Below are 25,042 nucleotides of genomic sequence, written 5' to 3' on the forward strand. Positions count from 1 at the left end.
GAGGAGGGAGACAGACAGACAGAGGGAACATCCAAAGAGAAAGAGCCAGTAAAAGAGACAGAGAAAAAGAACACAGACACACAGACTTGGAGAGAGCAGAAAAAAGGAGACACCAAGCAAAGAGAGAGGGGAACAAGACAGATGAATCTCAGGGAAGCAGCAGTGAGCAGTGGTGTGAAGCACGATCTTCATTCCCTGCTCGGGAATTGAACCTGGGAAGCCTGGATGAGAGCCAAGAATTCTAGCCACCAGACCAGCAAGGGCTAGAGGCTAGAAGCTATTTTTCTCTGGATCTTTGCACCCAGTGAAAAATGCGTTTATCACAGAGGCAGAAACTATAAATGCAGGTACAAGGTTTATTATTACAGACAACACGACCACAAGTGGGAGAGCACGTGGAGAAAATGTTTGCTTAGTTAAGACAGAAGCAAGGCAGAGACAAACACCTGGAGAGAAAGGATGGGCCCCTCCTAGTGGTGAGCAGCACAGTAAAGAGGTGGTTAAGTCATTTATATAGGTCAGTTCTTCTGGGTCTTTGTCTTCCTTCAGGCTAATTATCTGGTTCCTTTTTCCACACCTGACCTACCCTGGGACCCTCCCCTGGGTGCGCACACACCTCTCAGCCAAGATGGATCTCAAAGTAAAGTAAATGCTTCTGGGAAAAGCAAGGCTCATTATGGCCTGGCGTTATCCCTTGATTTTCACTCCCATAAAGGAGCCTTTTGGGGGCATACGTAGTGTCTCCTTTGTCCCTAAAAGGGGGAAGCAGAGATCCCTTAATCATTTACTCAAACAGGGTAAAGGATTTGCCCCTCTTTGTCCTTGCCATGACTATTACTTTAGGTGTTTACAAGAGACATACAATGGCTATTGACCCTGATTCTGCTGTTACTTCCATCTCAGAGGGCAAACAAGAGGCTGATTGTAAATGCCTGATCTGGAGCCCACCTATCTCTTGTCTCAGGAATCCAGCCTGAGCCCCCTGAAATGCAAATAGGAAACCCGTTGTAAATGTCTAACCTGGGGCCCATCTGTTGCCTACTTCAGGATGAGCAGAGAAAGCCAGAGATTCGGGGGAGGATGTGCACTAAGAAACAAAACGAGGACGGTGCCAGGGAGCAGAAAGGAATAGGGATGTAGAGAGGGAGTGAGAAGGAGACAGAGACCCAGACAGAACAAGGGACAGACGGCCAGACAGAGGCAACACCACGCGTGTCATAAAGGAGCAGAGGGCAAAGAAACCAGCAGACCCAGGATGGTGGGTGTGCTATAGAGAACGTCCTCCAAAGCACTTATTTATTTTGAATTGGTTCCCGTACCTGAAAATGGAGAGTTTTTCCCATGTTAAAAATGCATTTTTATTAAGATGAGAAGGTGCACGTTCTCACAGGGTAGCCAGTCACTGGAGCTGAGAAGTGACACCCTATCTAAACAGGGCTGAGGTCTCCAATTTACTGCAGTCCCCACCACTCCCTAATGTCTCTGTGTTGCTCTGCCTTCAGATTTGCACGGTCACTCCTTGCACCTGGCTTGCTTCGTTCGTTTCCATCACTGACTGACCTTCTGCAGTTTTCAGCCCCTCCCTTCTTTTTCCTGGTCTGTTGGACCCCTGGGAGATCTATGCTTCAAAATCAACGGGGGCTGCCACTTTCTCCTGGGAGCCCAACAGGCTGGAGGTATTTTTCTTGGAGTGAATGTTCATCTCCAGGGTCTGTTGATCCCCTGGAGCCTTGGCCAGTTCTCCCCACAGAGGTTTGGGGTTTCAAGGCCTCAGGCAGGGACCCCTCCTGCCTCATCTCTACAATCTGGTGTGTTCCTGCTGAAAAAGGCCACTCTGCCCATGAGTGACCAGAACTGTCTATCATGGCACCTTTACAAGTTGTTTCTTCCCCTAGGAGGGTCTTAGAGGGACTTCTGGGCACCTACCCTCCATTAGCAAAGAGCTGTCTAGCAAGAAATTAAGTCTCAGAGCAGCATGGATGCTCAAGCTGAAGAAAGAATGCTCTGGCCAGACTGCAAGTTGTCTTAAACTTTGCTCCTTATTAACACCACCTGGAAAGAATTAGAAAGCCCTGATGCCAAAACCCCAAATAAAAAAAATAAAAAAAAAAACGGGCAAAGACCTTGAACAAATACTACACACAAGGAGGTATACAAAACAGTAACACACCCATGGAGAGCCGCCCACTACAGAGTCACTAGGGAAATAAGACACAATGTCGGTCAGATAGACCGATGGCAACACAGAGCATTCGCAACTCTCAGCGTGGCCGGTGGGAGCAGACATTAGCAAGACCGCTTTGGAAACCTGGCAGTTTCTCCTAGAGGTTAAAACACTTCCTACATGACCAGCCGTTCCACCCCAGGTATTTGCCCAAAAGAGATGAAAATGTATGTCTACACAAAGCTGCGAATGTTCATAGCAGCAGCTTTATTCACAATAGTCCTGAATTGAACCCAAATGTCTATCAACATGTGAATAGATAAATGAAGTGTGATCTAGCCACGTAATGGGATGCTTCTCAGAACTACAAAGGGACGTATGGTGATGCCCATAACAATGAGGACGAAGCTCAAAGTGTGGCAAAAACATCAGACATGGAAGAACACATGGTATGATTGATGTACAGAGGAGTCCAGAGAACGCAGACACCTGGGGGAGGAGGCAGGGCGGGGAGAGCTCCTGGAGGGCCCAGGAGCCCTGGGATGGGCACGTTCTCTGCCTGGACTGGGTTGGGGTTACCCCAGGGTATCCATCAGTCAGGCCACTCGAACCACACACTTTCAACGGATGTGTCCTGTTTTCATGTGACTTTAACTCTGTTGAGCTGACTTTTTAAATGAATTTTAAAACATACAAAAAGGTAACAATTCTAATGCCCAAGCTGCTTACCATTCCATTAAATTAGCATTTCTGAGCTGAGATCTGGCAGATTCCATTAACAAGAGAACGCCAGTCAACATGAATCAAAGCAGCTTTGCGGAGACATGAGCACCCAGTTAGAGGAGGAGCCAGCGGAAATGCCAGACTTTTCCCTGCACACTGGGAAGAAGGTGTCCCCTCCACCTCAGTCAGCCCCCAGGACAGTCTCCAGGGTTACAAACCCCTGCCCCTATCTTTCCTGGAAGTGGATGGGAGAAGGGCCCTCCAAGGACCTGGTGACCTTCGCCGAGGGGAAGTTCTAGAGACTCACCATCCCACAGGGAGTACATGCAAGGAGAGAGATGGTCTCCCAAGAAGGTACTACAGGATTCATAAGAAGGCTGAGATGGAAGGCTGGGTGCAGCAGACAGCCATGTCTATGTCCTGACCACCCAGAACCTATGAATTCGACCTCATTGGGAAAAGGGTCTTTGCAGATGTAATTAGAATGTTGTGACGGGGAGATTACTGTGGATGACCCAGCTGGGTCCTGAATGTTGCTGAAAGTGTCCTTGTAAGAGACACACAGAAGAGGAAAGACCATGCCACTCCAGAGTCAGAGATGGGAGGGATGCAGCCACAGGCCAAGGACACCTGGCCACCAGGAGTTGGAAGAGGCAGGGTGGGTCCTCCTCTGGAGCTTCAGAGGGAGTATGGCCCTGCCCACACCTTGACCTCAGACTTCTGGCCTTCAGAGCTAGCCGAGGACAAATAGCTCTTGTCTGAAGCCCCAGTTCATGTGGTGCTTATTTCACAGCTGCAAGAAATGAACATGCCTGTGTCCAGAAGAGAGCCCTCCGCAGAGCCCTACTCCAAGGTTGGGTGATCCCAAGCCTCGCTGGGCATCTCCCAGCAGGGTGACCCCATGGGGATGGAGCCGACACACAGCCATGTGGAGATGAGACCCTGAGGGCCGTTCACGTCCAATAATGCGTGTGACAATCACAAACATTCCTCAGGTCCACATGGTGCCACTGTCACAGCTAGTTCCCAAGTTGTATCCTCCATGTGCATGAGTGCAGCCCACTGGGGAAGCAGAACCCTGACAGGGGCCTCTCAAGGCCACCTTCAGGGCTGGTGGCCAGCTGACCTGTGCGATCGCTTTAACCACACCCAGCCAAGGCTTCATGCAAATTGGAGAGGAAGCCAACCAGCCTCTCCCCAGACCCTGCTGGGCCCTCAGCAGGCTCCATGCTGGGACTCACTGCCCGCCTAGTGATGCCTCGGACAGCTCCCAGAACCCCGGCCATTCTTCTTGGGGGGAGAACAAGGCATTCTGAATCTCCCACTCTTAGTGTGCACAGTGCCCGGGGAGCCTAGAGTGGCGTGACCTTGTACTTAAAGTTCTCGGGAAGCCACTTGAGTCTCAGTATATCCCCTGATTTGTCATATATGTCTCAAACTTGGAACCAATGTTTATACTTAAGAGATTTCACACGAAGTTGGTATCTACTCTTTGAAAAGTAGAAGATTCTGGAAAAACCCAGGTCCCCATTCCTAGCTGGTGATGATCCACTGGAGCTGAGTTGTTACTGAGCTCTCAGGATGGGGAGGGAGACAGTGCCGCAGTCCCCACTGCTCCCAACAGCCTGCTTCACACACCCTTCAGGCTGGCGAGTCTGGAGTGACAAGACTCCAAGGGCAGCCTTGAGGTCTTTGCTTCCAATGTCATTATCCAGAGGATGGCCCTCCTCTCCACCATCTCAGGGAAGGGCTTCCCACAACCTCCCCTAAGTGGCAGACCTGTGAGAAGAAGCCCTGGTACCCCAGCTCCTGCAGCAAAGGCTCCTGGCAAACGTTGTGATGTTGCCCCTTACCGTGTCACGAGACCTGACCTCGGGCTGGGAACCTGCACCCCTGGGGCAGTCTGTGGGCCTGAAAGGGTCTTTCCTGAGAACTGCTCTGGGGTTTCTAATCTCCCTCAGACCTGGGAGAGGGGCCGACGCCCTTCTCCTGAAGGGCACAGCTCCCACACCTGCTCTGAGTAAGCTGGCCTGGGAAAGGCTGGTGTGTGAAAATTTACCTAAGGAAATTTCTCTGCCAGTCATTATCCTGGAAGCTCAAGGAAGAAAAGGGTCAAAAGAAGGCTTGGATTTCTGCAGAGAAGTATCTCAGCCTTGACAGATAGAGAAAGAGAGGGCAGTGAAGGGCTGGGAGGCCCTCATGGCCCCAGGGGTCCTGTGTGCCGGAGGTGGCTGCCTGTGTGAACTGTATCATTGAAATGGAGCTATTTCCTGAATTCTGCACGAGGTTGAAATGGGACCCATGACCAGTGGCGTGTTTGTCTCCGTGTGGCTCTGAGCTGCTGGCAGAGCACAGGTGTGGGGCATTGGCTGCATTCTGTGGGCCCCCCGCCTCCAGGAGGGCAGCTGCAGCCCCTCGGCTCACCTGGCTTGCATCTTCCTGGGGCCACAGAGCCCACGTGTGGGTTTGCACCCCTGTCCCTGGGGCAGTCCAGATTCATGCCAGTGTGTCTGGTGGATACAGAGGGACCACGGGTGTAAGTCGGTTTCCAGTGGGGCCAGATGAACCTAGAAGAAAAGAGGGGATGTTGTGGGGTCGGCGGAGGGGCCCACACCCAGCACCTGCTCCCCTCCACAAGCAGGTAAACATGGAATGAGTGTCTGAGTCACACCCATACTCACAGATGCACACTCATGCATAGAGAAGCACGAAGATACAAATGCAAGCCTACAGACACATGTACGTGCTCACACACAAAAAACCACACATAGATCCGCACACACAGACACACACACAAGACCACACATAGATCCGCACACACATAAGACCACACATAGATCTGTACACAGAGACACACACACACACACACAAGACCACACATAGATCCACATACATAGACACACATACACAAGACCACACATAGATCTGCATACACAGACACACACACAAGACCACAGACACATGTACATGCTCACACACACAAAACCACACATAGATCCACACACAGAGACACACACATAAGACCACACATAGATCTGTACACACACACACACACACACACACACAAGACCACACATAGATCCGCATACACAGACACACACTCAAGACCGCAGACACATGTACATGCTCACACACACAAAACCACACATAGATCCACACACACAGACACACACACACACAAGATCACACATAGATCTGCACACACAGACACACACACGAGACCATACATAGATCCGCATACACATAAGACCACACATAGATCCGTACACACAGACACACACACACACACACACAAGACCACACATAGATCCACATACATAGACACACATACACAAGACCACACATAGATCTGCATACACAGACACACACACAAGACCACACACAGAGACACACACACACAAGATCACACATAGATCTGCACACAGAGACGGACACACACACAAGACCATACATAGATCCGTGTGCACATTATAGGTGTGCCTGCATGCATGCTCAGTCGCTTCAGGCACGTCTGAGTCTTTGCGATCCCGTGGACTGTAGCCCACCAGGCTCCTGTGTCCGTGGGAGTCTCCAGGCAAGGACACTGGAGTGGGCTGCCATTTCCTGCTCCAGGGGATCTTCCCGACCCAGGGATCGAACCTGCATCTCCTGTGTCTCTTTTATGGCAGGCAGATTCTTTACCGCTGAGCCACGGGGGAAGCCTGTGCATACAGGCACACTCCCACATAATTGCCTCTCTGTCACAGTGGTAGGTTGGTGATATTTTCCTTGCTGACTTGTCGCTTACCCTCTCCCAAGCATCACTTCTTATGGCGCTGGGTGGTCTTGATAAGCACCTCGCCTGCTGGGTAGGTAACAATCCGTCAAAAGAACGGCTTGAAACTCATTCGACCATCTACACTGATGGACTCTAAGTTGATTTCCCTTTTGCCACTATAACTCACGCTGCAGTGCACAGCTTTGTGCAAATAGCTTTTGGGTCAGTCTCCTAGGATAAATACCAGCCACGGAATTAGGGGATAAAATAGTAACAGTAAATGGTCCCCAGGCTCCAGACCCTCCTCCATATAGTTTTCATGTGCACAACTGCGTTTGGGGAGGCACCATTCTGCCTCTCGTATCACTGGCAGGGAAGCTGAGCACAGAGAAGCTGAGCAGCTTGCCCGAGGGCACACAGCTGGTGTGCAGGGAGCTGGGTCAGCTTGTATCATTGCACAAGTATTGCTGGCTCTCTGTTCATAGCTTCAGACTTTTCCAGGAGGGTTGAGCCAATGCACACCAGTTTCTCCACCACCTTGTCACCAGCGCATGTGGCCCCTACACCTGGTCGGCTGTCTTCCCCTGTGTTTATGCTGATCACCTGGCACTGCCCTGCCTGTGAGCCCATGTTCTTCTTCAAGACATCGAGAGCAGGCACCTCTCTTGTCCCTTGTCACTCTCCCAATAGCTAAAGAGCCCATTTGTGATCTTCATTTTATCAGCTCCTATTCATATAGAATTCCGAGGCTTCATGGACCTGGGGATGTGTGCCTATGTGTGAATGCCTAGATGTGTGTCTGTGTGTATCTCTGTGTATGCATGTGCTGTATGTATCTCTGTGTGTTTGCTGCAGGTGTGTATCTGTGTTTATGTGTGTGCACACGTGTGTTTATCTGTGTATTGTGTGTGTGTTATGTGTGTATATATGTATCTGTGTGCATTGGGGTGTGTATGTGTTTGTGAGTACATTCGTGGGACTGTGTGTGTAACGTGTGTCTGTATATCTGTACATCTGCTTATTGTGGGTGTGTCTGTCCTTATGGGGTATGGGAGTTGCGTGTGTGTGTCCATGTATTCATGTGTGTCTGTTGTGTGTGTATGCTTGTCCATGCATGTGTGTGGTGTTTGTGTGTGTCTGCATGTCTGTGGCCTCTGCAAGGCAGAAGCCCAGGTGAACATCCTCGTGGAGAGGCTGTATCCCAGTGGGCAGCACAGCAGCCCAGACGTAAGGATGCTCCCCAAGGTGACCAAGTTCCTCCTCTGCCAAACCGGAGAACCCTCAGCCTTTACTGTTTTCTGTAATCACAGCAAGAATTTCTCATGCAAATAAATTTAGAGCCAGCTGACTCTGCTACCGTTGCCTTGTGAGGTGAAGTTTATTTTGGAACTCGGAGCAATAATAAAAAAATCATTACAGCTGTAATAGACTTGGCAGGGACTTGGCAGTTCAATTCATCAGAGATCACCCTGAGATTTTTGTGTTGTCGTTAAGAAAGTGAAAGAAATAGCTGTCGTCGTTGGTGAACTATAACTTAACCAGTTAAACGCTTGCTACACGTCACAGATGACATTACAATTTCGTTAGTATTAGATTTGTGGCCCAAATGTCACGACAGAACAAATTGGATCTTTACACAAATAAAAGGATAATTGCCTTTTAATGCCTCTGTTACTCTTGGACAAATCATGGGCATTTGCTTCTGATGTCCCAGTCACTGGGAGCAGAAATGGTTCTTTTAAACTGTGACTAAGAACAACTTTTTGTGTTGTTTTCATTGAAGAGAGATTTCATACCTGTGAAGCAGTGGGTGCACACAAGTGGAAGCAGAGGAGAGGGAAGCCGCAGCCCTGTCTTTCGGGGGTCTTAGGGGGCCTTTGGGGACAGTGGGGGAGCCTTTGCCAGTCCTCTAAGAGCTTGGAAGAAACTGAGCCCTTAGCCTACAAGATGGTTATCTTTGTTGTGAAGCAAATTCTTCCATCCGAAGCTTGGAAGGGGACTTCCTTGGTGACTCAATGGTAACTAATCTGCCTGTAAATGCAGGAGACATGGGTTCAATCCCTGATTCGGGAAGATCCCACATTCCTCGGAGCAACTAAACCTGCACAGCTACTGAGCCTGGGCCGGGAGCCACAACTACTGAAGTGTGCACACCCTACAACTTGTGCTCTGCAACAAAAGAAGCCATCCCAATGAGAAGCCCACTCTCTGCAACTAGAGAGTGGCCCCTGCTCTCTGCCACTAGAGAAAAAGCCTGTGCAGCAATGAAGACCCAGTACAGACAAAAATAAAAGTAAATAAATTAAAAACAAAAGCTAGGAAGGTCCTGCTTTCTTACAAAACAGAGATTGTGCCTATTGCTAGAAAGATATTTTTCCTTTATGTGTTTTTTTCTCCTCCAACTAATAGGTTCTCAGTATACCCTGCGTTTATGATGTGAGTGTATCAGGAATGAATGAATGAGTCAGCAAGTGTGCAGGTCCACTCACAGTGAGACTGCCCACTCTTCTCTGCCACTCTGTCCGTTCACGACCTGCTTTGATCACCACTGCTCCATGAGTCCAGTGGAGGTCTCCACATTGATAAATTGCTAATACATCTTAGAAGAAAATATAACTAGCACATTGACACATGATTTTACAGATACCATTGCTTGGGGCAAGGCAAGATTTACTGACATTTTTAAAGTGTGTAGATGGAAATAGAATTATTGAGCTTCCCTCATGGCTCAGATGGTAAAGCATCTGCCTACAAAGCTGAAGACCCGGCTTCAATCCCTCGGTTGGGAAGATCTCCTGGAGAAGGAAATGGCACCCCACTCCAATATTCTTGCCTGGAAAATCCCATGGACGGGGGAACCTGGTAGGCTACAGTCCATGGGGTCACAAAGAGTCGGACACGACTGAGCGACTTCACTCACTTCACTAAATAGAATTATTACAGGAATATAGTACAGCTGGCAGTCTGTTGCATAGAGGTGCAGAGGTTGTACACTGTACAATTTCAAGGAGTGTCATTCAGAGAGAGCCTGATATTGAGGGGGTTCCATAGAATTGAGCAGTGTGCAGGCTCTGTGACTGCCAGTTGCAGCCCTGATTCCTGATACACAGATAAAATAATGGAGGGGGTAGGTAAGTGACTGAAGCCTGGGAGATTATGGTCAGGGCAACTAAATAACTCACTGGGTCATCAGATTTTTAAATTTTTAAAATCTACACTAAGTTGCGTGAATTGAATGCTGGTTTGTTTTTTTTTTTTTGTCATCTCTGATGAGTGCAAAGACAAGCCTGAGGCAAGCCCTGGGCACAGTGACCAGGTGAAGACAAGGAGCTCAGGGATGATGTGTGAGGACTTGGAGAGAGGGTGGCGCCCCCCCCCACCCGCCAGGCTGCTGGGGTCTGCGCCACACACTGATGACCTGCTCAGCCCCTGTCTGCTTCTCTCCAGGACCCCGGCCATGATCGGCTGCTCCTTCGTTGTGGACCGGGAGTACTTCGGGGACATTGGTCTGCTGGACCCGGGCATGGAGGTGTATGGCGGGGAGAACATAGAGCTGGGCATGAGGGTAAGTGTCGCTGGGGCCACTTCACGGGGATGGTGTGCCCAGAAGACCTGTTGAAAGTTGTGCCTGGCTGGTCTGTGAGCTGCTTGTTACAGGTCAGGAGGAGGTAAAAGCCCCCAAACTTAGGTCAACCTAAGAAACCTCGGTGGCGAGGGGACTGGGAAGCATTATGAACGTGGTAATAAGAGACTGTATTTCAGATCTTGCTTTATTTCTCAAGCCTCTCATTCTGTTGCTTTACACTGAAGTCGGGGCTGGTGGGGAGCTTGGAAACTAAGCACAGGGAGTTTGTGCATCAGTGGTGAGGAGACCCAGGAAGATTGTGGGCTTGCTTGGTGGAGGTGAAAGGCAGAGTGCACATGGGCACTGTGGGCATTGGAAGCCCCCATGGCTTCTCCAGGGGGCCAGTGTGTAGAGAAGACTCCAGGCAGGATGTTTTCTTCTAGTTATTTTCTTTTTGAGTTCACTTTATTTTTGTTTTTTAATTGGAGGATAATTGCTTTAGAATGTTGTGTTGGTTTCTGCCATACAACAGTGCGAATCAGCCATATATCTCCACCCTCTTGGACCTCCCTCCCTGCCAGTTCACCCCCGAGGTCGTCACAGAGCCCTGAGCTGAACTCCATGTACTACACAGTAACTTCTCACTGGCTGTCTATTTCACACACGGTAGTATGTATCAAGGCTACTCTCTCCGTTCATCCCACTCCCTCCTTCCCCTGCTGTGTCCACAAGACTGTCCTCTACATCTGTGTCTTCTAGGAATGTGATGGTTCCAGGTCTTATGCTCAAATCTTTGGTTCATTTTGAGTTAACTTTTGTGCATGATAGTGTAAGACAATGGTCCAGCTTGCTGTTTTGTATATAGCTGTTCAGTTTTCCCTGGCCTGTCCAGCACGGTTTATTGAGGAGACTGTCTTTTCCCTGTTATATATTCGTGGCTCCTTGGTCATAACTCACTGGCAGTGTGTGCCTGGGTTTATTTCCGGGCTCTCTATTCTGTCCCATCGATCCATGTGTCTGTTTTTATGCCAATGCCATATGTTTGGATGATCGTAGCCCTGTAATATAGTTTGAAATCAAGGCATGTGACGCCTCCAGCTTTGTTCTTCTTTCTCAAGATTGCTTTGGAGTCTTTTGTGATTCCACAGAAATTACAGGAATTATTTGTTTTATTTCTGAGGGAAAATATCATTGGTATTTTGATAGGGATGCACTGAATCTATGGATAGCTGTGGGTAGTATGGTCATTTTAGCAACATTTTTCCAATCCATGAGCAAGGATACTTTTCCATTTATTAGTGTCTTCTTCAATTTCTTTCCTTGCTGTCTTGTAGTTTTCAGTGTGTTGACTTTCACCTCTTTGGTTCAGTGTACTCCTAGGAAATGGGATTGGGTTCTGAGCCAATGCCCTGTTGAAGGCTGGTACTCTGGGCTCCATTCGCAGCTCAGTGGGACGGTCACAGCATGATTGACACGACGTGACACAGCCCATCCAGAGAGGGACAGGCAGGGCTTTCAAGGACTGTGGACCTGAGGTGCCACAGGACCCTGCTTCCAGAAGAGTGCGGGTTTGAACCTCAGCCCCTGATCATGGGTCACCAAGTCCTTTCCTCACTCCTGCATCAGCAGGATACTAATACTCCTTCCTTTCCTGTCGCAAATGCAGTCCAGTGGCCCGGCTCTACCCAGAGTGCACAGAGGCCCAGGATGGGGAAGCAGCTTAGCCAGGTGCATCCAGGGCTGGAAAGCAGACTCGCAGTAGCTCAAGGCTAACTAACCAGTGGTTAGCTGTCTCTACCCGGTGGCAACACTGGAGCTCCCAAATCAAAACATTTTTGACACAGGATCTATTAGCCTTGACAGAGCACCATCACTGGGAGGCTTAAACCCAGAGACCAGTCTGAAGACTCAGCATGGCTGGGGGTTGCTGGGGAGGATCCCTCCTGCCTCTCCCAGCTCCTGGTAATCTGCTGTCAACCCTGATCTGATGCAGTAGACTGGTCAACGAGGACAGAACAGCAGGCAAGATGCCAACAACTTCTTTTTACATTTTTAAATTTATTTTCGGCTGTGCTGGGTCTTTGTGGCTGTGAGCGGGCTACCTCCAGCTGCAGTGAGTGGGGGCTGCTCTCTGGTTGCAGGACGCAAGCTGCTCATTGTAGTGGCTTCTCTTGATGTGGAGCACTGGCTCTAGGGCTCGTGGGTTTCAGTAGTTGTGGTGCGTGGGCTCAGGCATTGGCGGCATACGGGCTCTCTAGTTGTGGTACATGGGCTTAGCTGCTCCAAGGTGTGTGAGAGATCTTAATTCCCTGATCAGGGATCAGATACATGCCCCTCCAGTGGAAGCATGGAGTCTTAATCACTGGACCACCAGGGAGGTCCCCTCTGGTCACACTTGCCCAAGAATCCTCCAACTATTCTTAATTATCAGGGTTGCCCCATCTAAGGGCAGAGTAACTTGGAGAGCTATGGATGACCCCGGTTGGTGACGCTCTCTCTTAGGGGAAGCTGAATGAGCTTGGTCATGGATCCAAACTATGAAGCAGGGCAGCTCCCACGGCCTGTAAGTGACAGTCGGCCCACAGGCTCTGGCTATGTGGGAGCAAGGCTGCCAGGGGCAGGATAGCCAGAGCCTGACAGGCATGTGGACCCACATGCCACCTCTGACCTCACTCCCGTGCACTCCTTCCTGCCCCTCTTCAAAGAGGCCAAGACTCAGGGTTTGGGGACAGCCAGTGAACTGACCAAGTTCTGCAGCAGTGAATGGGCTGGCCATGAGTCTCTCACCCACCAGCAATCGAGCCTGAGGTTCAGAGCCATTTCTGATTTAAATAAGAGGAAGCCAGCATGGGCACTGACTTCCAATTTTTAGGACATTATTTGGGATAAGAGTCATCATTATCTGTGATACTGTGTCCTGATGATCTGACCAGGGTTCTCTGCCTCCCTAATCAATAGAAATTAATCAGAGGTCAAACAAATAATTTAGGCAAAGCTTTATTGGGGCTTCTGTGGCTACAGAAGGCAGTGAAAACAAGCAACAGTTTCCCTAGCCTGCTCCTGGAGGTGGAGCTCCCTGAGGCTAGCTGAGCTGGTTCCCTACAAGCGGTGAGGGTAGGGGTGTGTCCAGGGTTCAGGCTGGAGGGGTAGCTTAGGTGGTCTGTCCACCCCGTAGATGGTGCTGTGTGCAGGGGGGCATGCACAGTACCCTGCTTTTGCTCCTGGCTCTTCAGAAGTGGCAGTTGGGTTTTAGTCTTTTTGTATCTTTTGTCCAGAATTTGCCCCAACTGCACATGCTCACAGTTATTTTTAGTCCCTTAGAGCTTCTTTGTGTTTTGTTGCCCAAGGAGACCTTTGTCCAGGTACAAGCACTGCAGCAAAGGGTCCCAGGTTCCAGCAGGTCTCACCGAGGCCCCAGGGTGCTGTGACAGCCGCTCCACCACTCAGAGAGCAGAGCAGGTTTGCAGGCAGACTGGGAGGGACTGGGAGGCCCACCACGAGGATGCGGCAGGTCCCTCGGCCTGGTTCTGACTCCAGCAGCATCAGAATCACCTAGAGGCGCCTTACAAATAGGTCACTGCGCTCCACCCCAGAGATGTGGATTCAGTATGCAGGGTGGAGCCCAGGAATCTTCATTTCCAACAAATTCCCAGGGGCCACTGACTCCACTGGAACCCATTTTGAGAACCAGCTGCCCACCCTGCCACCCCGACTGCCGCTCTAGGGGCCGTGAGCCTGCCAGGCTCGCATGCCGCTTGCTCTGCGCATTACTAAGCTCACTCCATAAACGCGGACAGAGGGGAAGGGGCCAGAGGCCAGGCCTCGGGGTCTCCTGCGGCCAGGCTGTGCTGAGGTGGGGCTGAGCTCTGATTGATTTGGGGTTCTTGGGCTTTAATGTTTTGTTTCTGGGGTTTCACTTGGGTTTTTGTCTGCGGAGACTTTATTCACAGGAAAGATTATTTAAGATTTATTTTTAAAATTTTATATACAGTTTATTGAAGTCACACTTTTCCAAACCTGTTTTAAGGTTTTAAAGTGAAACCTAGAGATCATATTGTTATGGTTATAAATATAATAAAAGAACACTCAACTTCCCCTTTTCTTTGATTAATGTTTGATTAACTCAGATTGAATATATTAAACACTATTAAACAATGATCAGTTCAACTTCTGCCTAGTTAAATTCCCTTGAACCTTTTAAAATGACACTTATAAGTGTGGCATATTTTCTTTTCTCTTTAAGAACTTTGAAGGCCTGATATCCCTGCAGAAGCTCCCCTATGTGCTTACAAAATTCTCTTGTGTCTAGTATATCAAACTTATACCACATCTCAAATTCTCTGAAGCATTTCAGGATTGTTTGCAAATGTTTTAAGTTCTCTGACAAGGTCCAATTTTAAACCACGAATTTAGAATCAACCCTCAACTATACATGTTAAAACGGAATCAGAGGATTAATCTGGTAGTCTTCAATATGCTGACTTTTCCCAACTGGTTTCATTATTAAAGACCAAACCTTTGCAAATGATTCTTGAACCTGGCAGTTCTCCGTATTTGGTCTATTCGTCCTTCTCTGCGTTGGATTCCAGTCCTTCCTGGAGTTAGATGATGTCAGCTCAGTGAGCAGAGTCAGAGTCCCGAGGAAGCTGCAGTGGTCCTGGGGGATGAGGGAGCCCAGCTGCTGCCCCCTGATGCTCGAACTTGGTGGGGGGAACACGATGCTCAGCGGACAGGCACCTGGGCAGAGGGACCCCACCCTGGGAAGGATGAACCACCATTGGAGACGCAAGGCATGCATGCAGGGCTGGGCAGAGAAGCACCGCCACGACTTTTCACTTCTGTCTCCTTCCAAACCAAACTCAGCTGGCAGCTAAGGGCAGCTGGGGTCGACTTGCCAACCAAGTCAGGTGGGACCAGCCAGGGGTTGTGGGCCAGAGGGCAGAGACTCCGGGGGTGCTTTGCAGTGGCTCAAGTCAGGGGCAGTGCAGGGACAGGCAGAAGTCAGCCTGGAGGAGCCGACAAGGGAGGGAGAAACAGGGGGGACTTGGTCCAGGGGAGCAGGCACCAGGTGTCTGGGAGCCGGATGAGGGCAACAACTGTATCCTGCAACCCCAGGGGAGAGAGAAGTCAGGCTGGACGCCACCACCTGAATCTAGGAAGCAGGCCATGTAGGGGGTAAGGTAGGGTCGGGGTCTATCTAAGGCCCCTGAACTGTCCCAATGAGAACTAGATATGGGGGGTGGGAGAGGTGCTGCCCTGGGTGTTGCCATGTGGGCACCTGGGAGAGGGCGATGGAGAGATGGGCACGTCTCCATGTCTGGTGGTGCCTGGAGCACCAGGAAGACTGGTGGGAATATCCTCCTAGAGAATGGGAGAGGAGGTGAGCCTCCACGGGAAGGGGGGGCCGTCTCCTGAGGAGAGGCAGGAGCTGGAGGCCGGAGTACCTAACCATGGGCACCAGACACCCTGCTGGGAAGAGAGGGCACCCCGCACAGGGCTGGGGAGTCAGAGGGGTCAGGCAGGGAATGGCCCGTACATAACATGAGCAGTGCCCAGGCATACCACGTACAGTGTGCCTCCCACAGTAAGGGGACTCCCAGAAGTGGGGTAGCTGCCCAGGACTCCTGGGGGACAGCTGAGCCTGTGGGGGGGACCCGGGGTGCTGACAGGCTCAGGGGGAGGGCAGAGCTGGGGAGCCCCCTGGTCCTGGCTGGTGAGGCAGGAGGGAGTCCAGATGTGGACCCTCCCCTGCACTCACTAGGCTTCGTGAACACACAGTGCCACTGCAGGCCTGGCCATTAGACAGCAGGGGGAGGGCCAGGACGATGCTCACACGGGCGGCTTCTAGCAGGTGGTTACAGTGGCAAGGGATGCGGAGGCCAGCGGTTATGTTTGCCGGAAGGTAGGAACCTTCGGGGATATTGGAGAAGGGGCACCCAGCAAAAGGGGACCAGCACCAGTCTCTGCCTGTCCCTGGTGCTTTGACCACAGCCCCAGTGCCCCTGACCTGGGTCTCCACCGTGTCAATGGGGCTCTGGGCTCTGCACTGGGCAGGTCCTCCTCTCTGCGGGGGAGGTGCTGGGGTTGGCGCTGCCAGTGGGACACCAGGGGCCAGTTCACTAACTGAGGTGAGGCAAGTGTAGGTGTAGGCATGCATTCGGTGTGGGGGTGAGTGTGGACTCGCATGTAAATAAGGATGTAGCTATAGATATGGGTGTAGGTATTCCATCCCATTCAGATATAGATCTGAATATAGATAGACCGGCACGCAGATACAAACATAGATGACAGAGCTAGACACACATACACAATATTTGTTTTTGTTGTTGTTTAGTTGCTAAATTGTGACCAACTCTTTTGCGACCCCACGGACTGCAGCCCGCCAGGGTCCTCTGTCCATGGGTTTCTCAGGCAAGAATATTGGAGTGGGTTGCCATTCCCTTCTCCAGGGGATCTTCCCTGGGATTGAACCCAGGTCTGCTGCATTGCAGGCAGATTCTTTACCATCTGAGCCCCTAGGGAAACCCATGAATACCGGAATGGGTAGCCTATCCCTTCTTCAGGGAATCTTCCTGACCCAGGAATCAAACCGAGGTCTCCTGCATTGCAGGTAGATTCTTTCCCAGCTGAGCTCATACAATATTACTTTACATAAATCACACATACTTGTGTATATTGTGTCCAGATGTGTGCATGTATGTGTATATATATATAACATTTTGAGTTACAGATATATATATTCTTTTTTAATATTTTTTCCATTGTGCTTTATCCCAGGACGTTAAATATAGTTCCTTGTGCTCTACAGTAGGTCATTGTTATTTATCCAGTCTTTATTTAGTAGTTTCCCTCTGCTGATCCCAAACTCCCAACCCATCCTTCTCCTCTCCCCACCCTTGGCAACCACAAGTCTTTTCTCTATGTCTGTGAGTCTGTTTCTGCTTTGTCAATATGTTTATTTGTATTGTATTTTTTTAATTTAAATTTATTTATTTTAATTGGAGGCTAATTACTTTACAATATTGTATTGGTTTTGCCATACACCAACATGAATCCGCCACGGGTGTACACGTGTTCCCCGTCCTGACCCCCCCTCCCTCCTCGCTTCCCATACCATCCCTCTGGGTCGTCTCAGTGCACCAGCCCCAAGCATTCTGTATCCTGCATTGAACCTGGACTGGCGATTCATTTCATATATGATATTATACATGTTTCAGTGCCATTCTCCCAAACCATCCCACCCTCTCCCTCTCCCACAGAGTCCAAAAGACTGTTCTATACATCTGTGTCTCTTTTGCTGTCTTGCATACAGGGTTATCGATACCATCTTTCTAAAGTCCGTATATATGCGTTAGTATACTGTATTGATGTTTTTCTTTCTGGCTTACTTCACTCTGTATTCTGCTGCTGCTGCTAAGTCGCTTCAGTCGTGTCCGACTCTGTGCAACCCCATACATGGCAGCCCATGAGGCCCCCCTGTCCCTGGGATTCTCCAGGCAAGAACACTGGAGTGGGTTGCCATTTCCTTCTCCAATGCACGAAAGTGAAAAGTGAAAGGGAAGACGGTCAGTCATATCCAACTCTTAGCGACCCCATGGACTGCAGCCTACCAGACTCCTCTGTCCATGGGATTTTCCAGACAAGAGTACTGGAGTGGGGTGCCATTGCCTTCTCTGTCACTCTGTATAATAGGCTCCAATTTCATCCACCTCATTAGAACTGATTCAAATGTATTCTTCTTAATGGCTGAGTAATACTCCATTGTGTATATGTACCACAGCTTTCTTATCCATTCTTCTGCTGATGGACATCTAGGTTGCTTCCATGTCCTGGCTATTATAAACAGTGCTGCGATGAACATTGGGGTACATGTGTCTCTTTCAATTCTGGTTTTCTCGGTGTGTATGCCCAGCAGTGGGGTTGCTGGGTCATAAGGCAGTTCTATTTCCAGTTTTTTAGGGAATCTCCACACTGTTCTCCATAGTGACTGTACTAGTTTGCATTCCCACCAAAAGTGTTAGAGGGTTCCCTTTTCTCCACACCCTCTCCAGCATTTATTGCTTGTAGACTTTTGGATTGCAGCCATTCTGACTGGTGTGAAATGGTACCTCATTGTGGTCTTGATTTGCATTTCTCTGATAATGAGTGATGTTGAGCATCTTTTCATGTGTTTGTTAGCCATCTGGATGTCTTCTTTGGAGAAATGTCTATTTAGTTCTTTGGCCCATTTTTTGATTGGGTCGTTTATTTTTCTGGAATTGAGCAAGAGTTGCTTGTATATTTTTGAGATTAGTTGTTTGTCAGTTGCTTCATTTGCTATTATTTTCTCCCATTCTGAAGGCTGTCTTTTCACCTTGCTTATAGTTTCTTTTGTTGTGCAGAAGCTTTTAATTTTAATTAGGTCCCATTTGTTTATTTTTGCTTTTATTTCCAGTATTCTGGGAGGTGGGTCATAGAGGATCCTGCTGTGATTTATGTCGGAGAGTGTTTTGCCTATGTTCTCCTCTAGGAGTTTTATAGTTTCTGGTCTTACATTTAGATCTTTAATCCTTTTTGACTTTATTTTTGTGTGTGGTGTTAGAAAGTGATCTAGTTTCATTCTTTTACAAGTGGTTGACCAGTTTTCCCAGCACCACTTGTTAAAGAGATCATCTTTTCTCTATCGTATATTCTTGCCTCCTTTGTCAAAGATAAGGTGTCCATAGGTGCGTGGATTTATCTCTGGGCTTTCTATTTTGTTCCATTGATCTATGTTTCTGCCTTTGTGCCAGGACCATACTGTCTTGATGACGGTGACTTTGTAGTAGAGCCTGAAGTCAGGCAGGTTGATTGTATTTTAGATTCCACATATGTGTTTGTGCTTAGTCGTGTCTCACTCTTTGCAACCCCATGGACTGTAGCCCACCACGCTTCTCTGTACATGGGATTCTCCAGGCAAGAATACAGGAGTGAGTTTCCATTTCCTTCTCCAGGTGATCTTCCTGACCTAGGGATTGAACTGGAGTCTCTTGACTCTCCTGCCTCAGCAGGCAAACTCTTTACCACTGAGCCACCTGGGAAGCCAGATTCCACATATAAGTGATATTATATGGTATTTATCTTTTTCTGATTTACTTCACTTAGTATAATAATCTCCAGTTCCATCCATGTTGTTGCAAATGGCATTACTTCATTCTTTTTATGACTGAGTAGTATTCCTCTGTATATATATGCCTTATCTTCTTTATCCATTCATCTATCAATGGATATTTAAGTTGTTTCCATGTCCTGGCTATTATGAATGGTGCTGCTATGAACACAGGGGTGCATATTATCTTTTTGAATTATAGTTTTGTCCAGATAGATGCCCAAGAGTGGGATTGCTGGATCATATGGTAGTTCTATTTTTATAAAGTTTTGTTATTGACCAGATGTAAGGTAGCTTGCCAGGAAACAGAAAAATCCCAGCAAGATACAGTAAATTATAAATAGTAAGAAGAAGAAAGAAAAAATCAGACAGAGACATGAAAGGGAGGCTGGACCTCCAGGGGCGAGCCCGGCGGCCGGGATCAAGGACCCCAGGACAGTGACTCACCCTGGTCCAGGAGGAGCAGGCTGTCCCCACAGCAGACAGGGCCTGAGGGTGGGGAGGGCCAGCAAGAGGCCTGACGGATGCCTGCCCTGTGGTTTGCAGGCTGCCCTGTGCTGTTAACAGCCAGCGGCAGGATACCCGTGAGCCCGAGGGCAGCAGCTCCACTGTGTCTCCCACCCTGTCCGGAGTGTCTTTCCTGTATGGACTGTCACCAGGACTTTCCAGCCCAGTCCTGAGTTTAGCGCAGGGTCTCTCTACAAGCCCAGCAGCCCATGGACCACAGCAGGCTGCAGAAGAGTGAAGGGCAAGCACAGGCCTTGGGGGGATCAGAATGAACAGGCGTGCCTTCCCGACCTCCTGTTTAGGGCAGAGATCAGACTCATTTCAAGTGACCTTCCCTGAGTGCCATTCTCAGTGGAGCCACTGTGGAACATCACACAGTAATGTGTCCCCATGGCCATCGCTGACCGGAAGCACTGGAGCAGTTCCACATACCGCCACTAGAGGGCGGGGTGGGCTTCTCGGTCCTCTTAGTCCCCAGTCTGGGGGTGGTGCCCGCCGGGTCCCCTGCAGGCTGCTCCCCAGCTCCTGGAGAGGCTCTGGCAAGGCCGGGCTGCGCATGCCTCCCCCTTCCCTGGGGCTCCAGTTCCTGCCCTCACAGACCCTCGGTGCTTCCAGCGGCTTCTGGGGAGAGGCCTGTGCCCTGTGCAACCCAGCCCCCACACAGCTCGGTTCTTTTAATGGTGGCTGGCCGCCTCCTGAGTATTGTCTCCCTCGCAGCCCAGCCCACTGGTGACCCCTCAGGTGTCACACGCCTGTTTGAAATGACTAGAGCAGTTCCTGTTCTGGTGGGAGCGCCTCACAGCCCTGGGCATCAACCTCTCAGAAAAGCTGTGTCCTTGGAAGACGGGGGCCTGGGTAGAAGGCTCCCACCTCACAAGACACAAAGAGGTGCAGGAAGCGAAGGGAACACTGCCCAAAGCTCAGGAAGGAGGCTGGACTGAGAATCCACCCTGAGGGACGCCAGCATGGGAGTCAGGTCAGGGAAAGCGGCTGGTTCCTATGTTTTCTCTCGCTCTGCTGCCCCTGCCAGCTCAAGACTGCAGCTCAGGGGCTTTGTCAAGAGTAAGCCTTGGTGCACCCTCTCCCACATAGATAAATAAATTATCTGCCACCCCAAAGTGCCCCCTCTCTCTCTTAACTTGATTATTTCAAGTGGAAAATCTCAGATTGAATTCTAGGTTCCATCTCCCTTTTAAGTAGATCCAGGGCCCCTCCCTGGAGAAGGAAATGGCAACCCATTCCAGTACTCTTTCCTGCAAAATCCCATGGACAGAGGAGCCTGGTAGGCTGCAGTCCATGGGGTCGCGAAGAGTCAGACACGACTGAGCGACTCAGCAGCAGCAGCAGCAGGGCCCCTCCCACTGGACACCAGCCCCTCGCCTCCCCCAGGGCCCACCTTGGTGCCTCCACCTTGGTCTTGGCTAACACATCTGAGATCCCGCTGAGTCAGGAAAGCTGAGGTCAATACAACAGAGCCCAGGGAGGCTGACCTTGACCTCCAAATGAGGGGGCCCAGTTGGCCCTGATATATAATATGCACAGAAAGCCCCATATAATATACATTGAGCAGATATTTAGAGACTGTGTGTCAAAGAGGCATTTGCTTGCAGTCTCCTGGGCTGTGATGTGTCCCATTCAGCACCGTGAGTGCTCAGCTGTGAGGTAAGGCCCTGGGGTGAAGAGTATGGGCAGTTGGATGAGTTAGCAGGGCTCTCCCAGGAGAACACAAAGATGGGCGGGCACACGCTAATGAAGCTCTTTCTATGCCTGTCAACCTGGGAAACGAACACAGGACACACAGACATGGGTCCCCAGCTACAGCTAGTTTGTGTACCAGTTACTCTTGCCGTGTAACAAATATTCCTCAATTTAGATGTTTAAAATTACCCTCTTGTTTTGCTCACAATTTGGTGGGTCAGGAGTTTGGGAAGGGCTCAGCTTATGGTTTTTCACCTGGATGCTGTCAGAAGGTGGCTGGGTTGCACTCATCCGAAAGCCCCCCAGGACATGACATCCGAGGTGGACACTGCCTGTCTTAGAGTTCAGCTGGGGCCATAAGTGACAGTGCCTCCCCGTGGCCTTGCCGTGGCTGAGCCTCCTCACATGTGGTGGCCCCAGGCCCCAGCATCCATGTACCAGCAGACAAGGCAGACACTGTGATTCTCTTTCACATCCCAGTCTCGGCAGTGGTGGAAGCACACACAAGCCAGACCAGATCCAAGGCTCAGGAGAGGGACTCAGGTCAGCGGGAGAGTCCAAGGATTTTGCGCTCTTCTTTAACTTTCAATGTCATGGTCTCCTATTTGCTTGTTCAACACAGCGTGGCTCTTCACACACACCACCACCCCCACCACCACCTCTACTAGCTGTGACCTTGGGCACTTTTCTCCTTCTGCTTCAATTCACTCATCCAAAAGTGTGGTTTTGAGACAGGCTGGGGCCTGGGACACTGCACCTGGACAATAGAATACAAAGAAACTATAAGGAACTAAAAATAACTGCACCCATGTTCAGTTGGGTCAAATTGTGAAGATAAAAAAAAAGGCCACAAACCAACTGCCATTTATGAGGCGGGGGCAGCAAAAGCAGGGTCCTGCCCATGATACCTGCACATAGCATCACCAAGGGGGTGGGCAGACCGCCTAAGCCATCCCTCCAGCCCCACCCACCAATCAATCCACCCCCACCGTCACCCTATCTAGGGGAACAGCAAGGGGCACCTGTCACTGGTTTTCACTCCCTGGTGCCACAGCGTGAGTCCTAACAAAACCTTGCCTGAATTTCTCATCTGGCCTCTTATCAATGTCTGATGATTTAAAGAGTCCGAGGATCCAGGTCGGTATCAAGCCCACCTGGAGTTGGGCTCCTCCGCAGTCTGCACCCTTCTTGTTCATGCTACGCAGAACCCAAGAGAGGGGGCTCTTTCATCATCACCCTGAGACTCCCAAACTTCCTCCATGGTGTGTGACGCTCCCCATCCTGTTCCCTGTGTGTCCCAGTGCCCGCCCTCTTACCACCCGCACCACCCTCGGGCCTCCACCCTCCCTGGTTCAAAAGCCCGAAGCTTTTCTTACTCCCTGCAGAGAGCCCCACCCCGCCTCGTTGCCCCGCCCCATCCCGCTTCGCCCCACCCACCAAAGCTAATCCTTGTCTTCTCACTCCTTGGCTCTATGTGGCTCTATCCATCACTGTCTCGTCTAGCTTACTAGCTTACGTTTTACTGCGGGTCTCCTCCCCTCCCTCACTGGTTGGGATGTAAGTCGTGTGCTCTGGCCTGGGTCCCATTCACTGCTGCATGCGACCGGCCTTCAGTGTTTGGTTTCATTTCAGTTAAGTTCAGTTCAGTCGCTCAGTCGTGTCCGACTCTGCGACCCCATGAATCGTAGCACGCCAGGCCTTCCTGTCCATCACCAACTCCCGGAGTTCACTCAGACTCACGTCCATCGAGTCCGTGATGCCATCCAGCCATCTCATCCTCTGTCATCTCCTTTTCCTCCTGCCCCCAATCCCTCCCAGCATCAGAGTCTTTTCCAATGAGTCAACTCTCCGCATGAGGTGGCCAAAGTACTGGAGTTTCAGCTTTAGCATCATTCCTTCCAAAGAAATCCCAGGGGTGACCTCCTTCAGAATGGACTGGTTGGATCTCCTTGCAGTGTTTGGTTTACTTATAGAATAAAAATGAATCATCTGTTCTAAGTGCTGGGTTCTGAGGCATCAAAGGGAAGCGAGGTGTTCATTGGCTGAACAATCGCCTGTTGAGGAATAGAGTGTTGACCGCTGTCCTAAGTGCTGAGGATTCAGCAGGGCACACGCGTCCATTCCCTTCATTCCCAGTGTAGTGATATCTGGGATCATGGAGGCTGTCATTTTAAATGGGATGATCGGGGAAGGGGGTACTGAGATGGTGATATCTTAGCAGATGTGAAGGAGGAGGGGGAGAAGTTATGCAATGCTAGGGAAGTGTTCCCGGAGGAGGAGAAAACCGCAAGTGCAAAGGCCCTGCAGCAGGAGTGTGGTGCCCCCCTCCCCCCACCCCAGCAGCTGACTCCCTGGGTGGCCCCAGGCCGTGTACTCCTCCGGCCTTCTCAGGACCCCTGCTCCCTCTCAGACAGGCCTGGCCGCCACCACACTTTCTGATCCGCCATTAACACAAGTGGCCGCACAGCCCTTATGATCGATTCAGTCCAATTAGAGGAGTAATTCTGTGGTCTCGGGGCCAATTTACATTTCTGTGATTGTAAAACTGCCAACTGCTCAGCCCCTAATGAGGAAAGTCCTAGAGCCAATTAGGTGGAAATGAATCCGTTGCGTCCATTAGGTTTAATAAAGGTCAGGACAGAATCAAACGGGGAGCGCCTGCTCAGGAAAGCTCTGCTGCGCAGAAATTGGAAATCGTTTGTTCCCAGTCACTGCCTCCGCCACAGCGTTACAGGCAAACCTCGAGGCACTGAGGGTAACTGCTGCGCCTTCAGCTCCAACCCTCTGAGGGGCTGCACTAGCGCTACACCATCTGGGGCCTGGTGGTGGTTTACCTGTTCTCCAGGAGTGGACCCAGAGCAGAGAAGTGGCCTGGTTACTGGTGGAGGGAGACACCGAGGCGGGGGAGGTGGGGGGCATGGGCAGCCCTCAGGCGGTCCCTGATCTTTTTCAGTGAGGGCGGTGAACAGACTGTGAAGGCCCATTGCAGTTCTGCTTCAGGAAAGGCTTGTTCTAGTCATGAGTGAGTCTGTCTGCCTGCTAGGTGAGGATGAATGCATGCAGGGGAGGGAACGTCTCCACCCACTGAATGTCCTGGGAGAAAACCCTGGACAACATGGGGTCTTCCAAAGGGCCCTTGAGACTTGCATTTGGAGGCTATCTCTGCCTGTTAGGCACCTGGGCCACCTCTGAACCTCGGTTCCCACTTTCATCCCCCAGGGGCACACAGGACGTGACTCCTGGGGCCGTCTGGGGATTAAATGAAATGTAACCGGCATGGGATAGTGTTCATTGTTTGCGCAAGGATTTCTGCAGTACTATTTTCTCCCCTTTATAAGAGTGACTTTCATTAGAAAATACAAGGTCAGCTAATGGGAACAAAATTAAGTCACCCAGGATTCTGTCTCTGCCTTTGCTGGGGTGCACATCTCCCCAGAGGTCCCTTGTGTGTATCTAAACAGTCTCCCCATGTGCACAGGTATACATGTACATGGTGTGCAC

General features: G+C 50.3%; 1 protein-coding gene across 1 annotated transcript in view; it reads left to right on the forward strand.

Annotated features, from left to right (window-relative positions):
- Nucleotides 1–25,042, forward strand: part of GALNT9 (polypeptide N-acetylgalactosaminyltransferase 9) — a 120,716-nt gene that overhangs the window by 64,373 nt on the left and 31,301 nt on the right. The window contains exon 6 of the mRNA XM_069558598.1: nt 10,092–10,209. Within this exon, the coding sequence (XP_069414699.1) occupies nt 10,092–10,209 (118 nt within the window). The remainder of the gene's footprint in view (nt 1–10,091; nt 10,210–25,042) is intronic.

The sequence above is a fragment of the Ovis canadensis genome, chromosome 17 (genome assembly GCF_042477335.2).
Source record: "Ovis canadensis isolate MfBH-ARS-UI-01 breed Bighorn chromosome 17, ARS-UI_OviCan_v2, whole genome shotgun sequence".
In the NCBI taxonomy this organism is placed as follows: domain Eukaryota; kingdom Metazoa; phylum Chordata; class Mammalia; order Artiodactyla; family Bovidae; genus Ovis; species Ovis canadensis.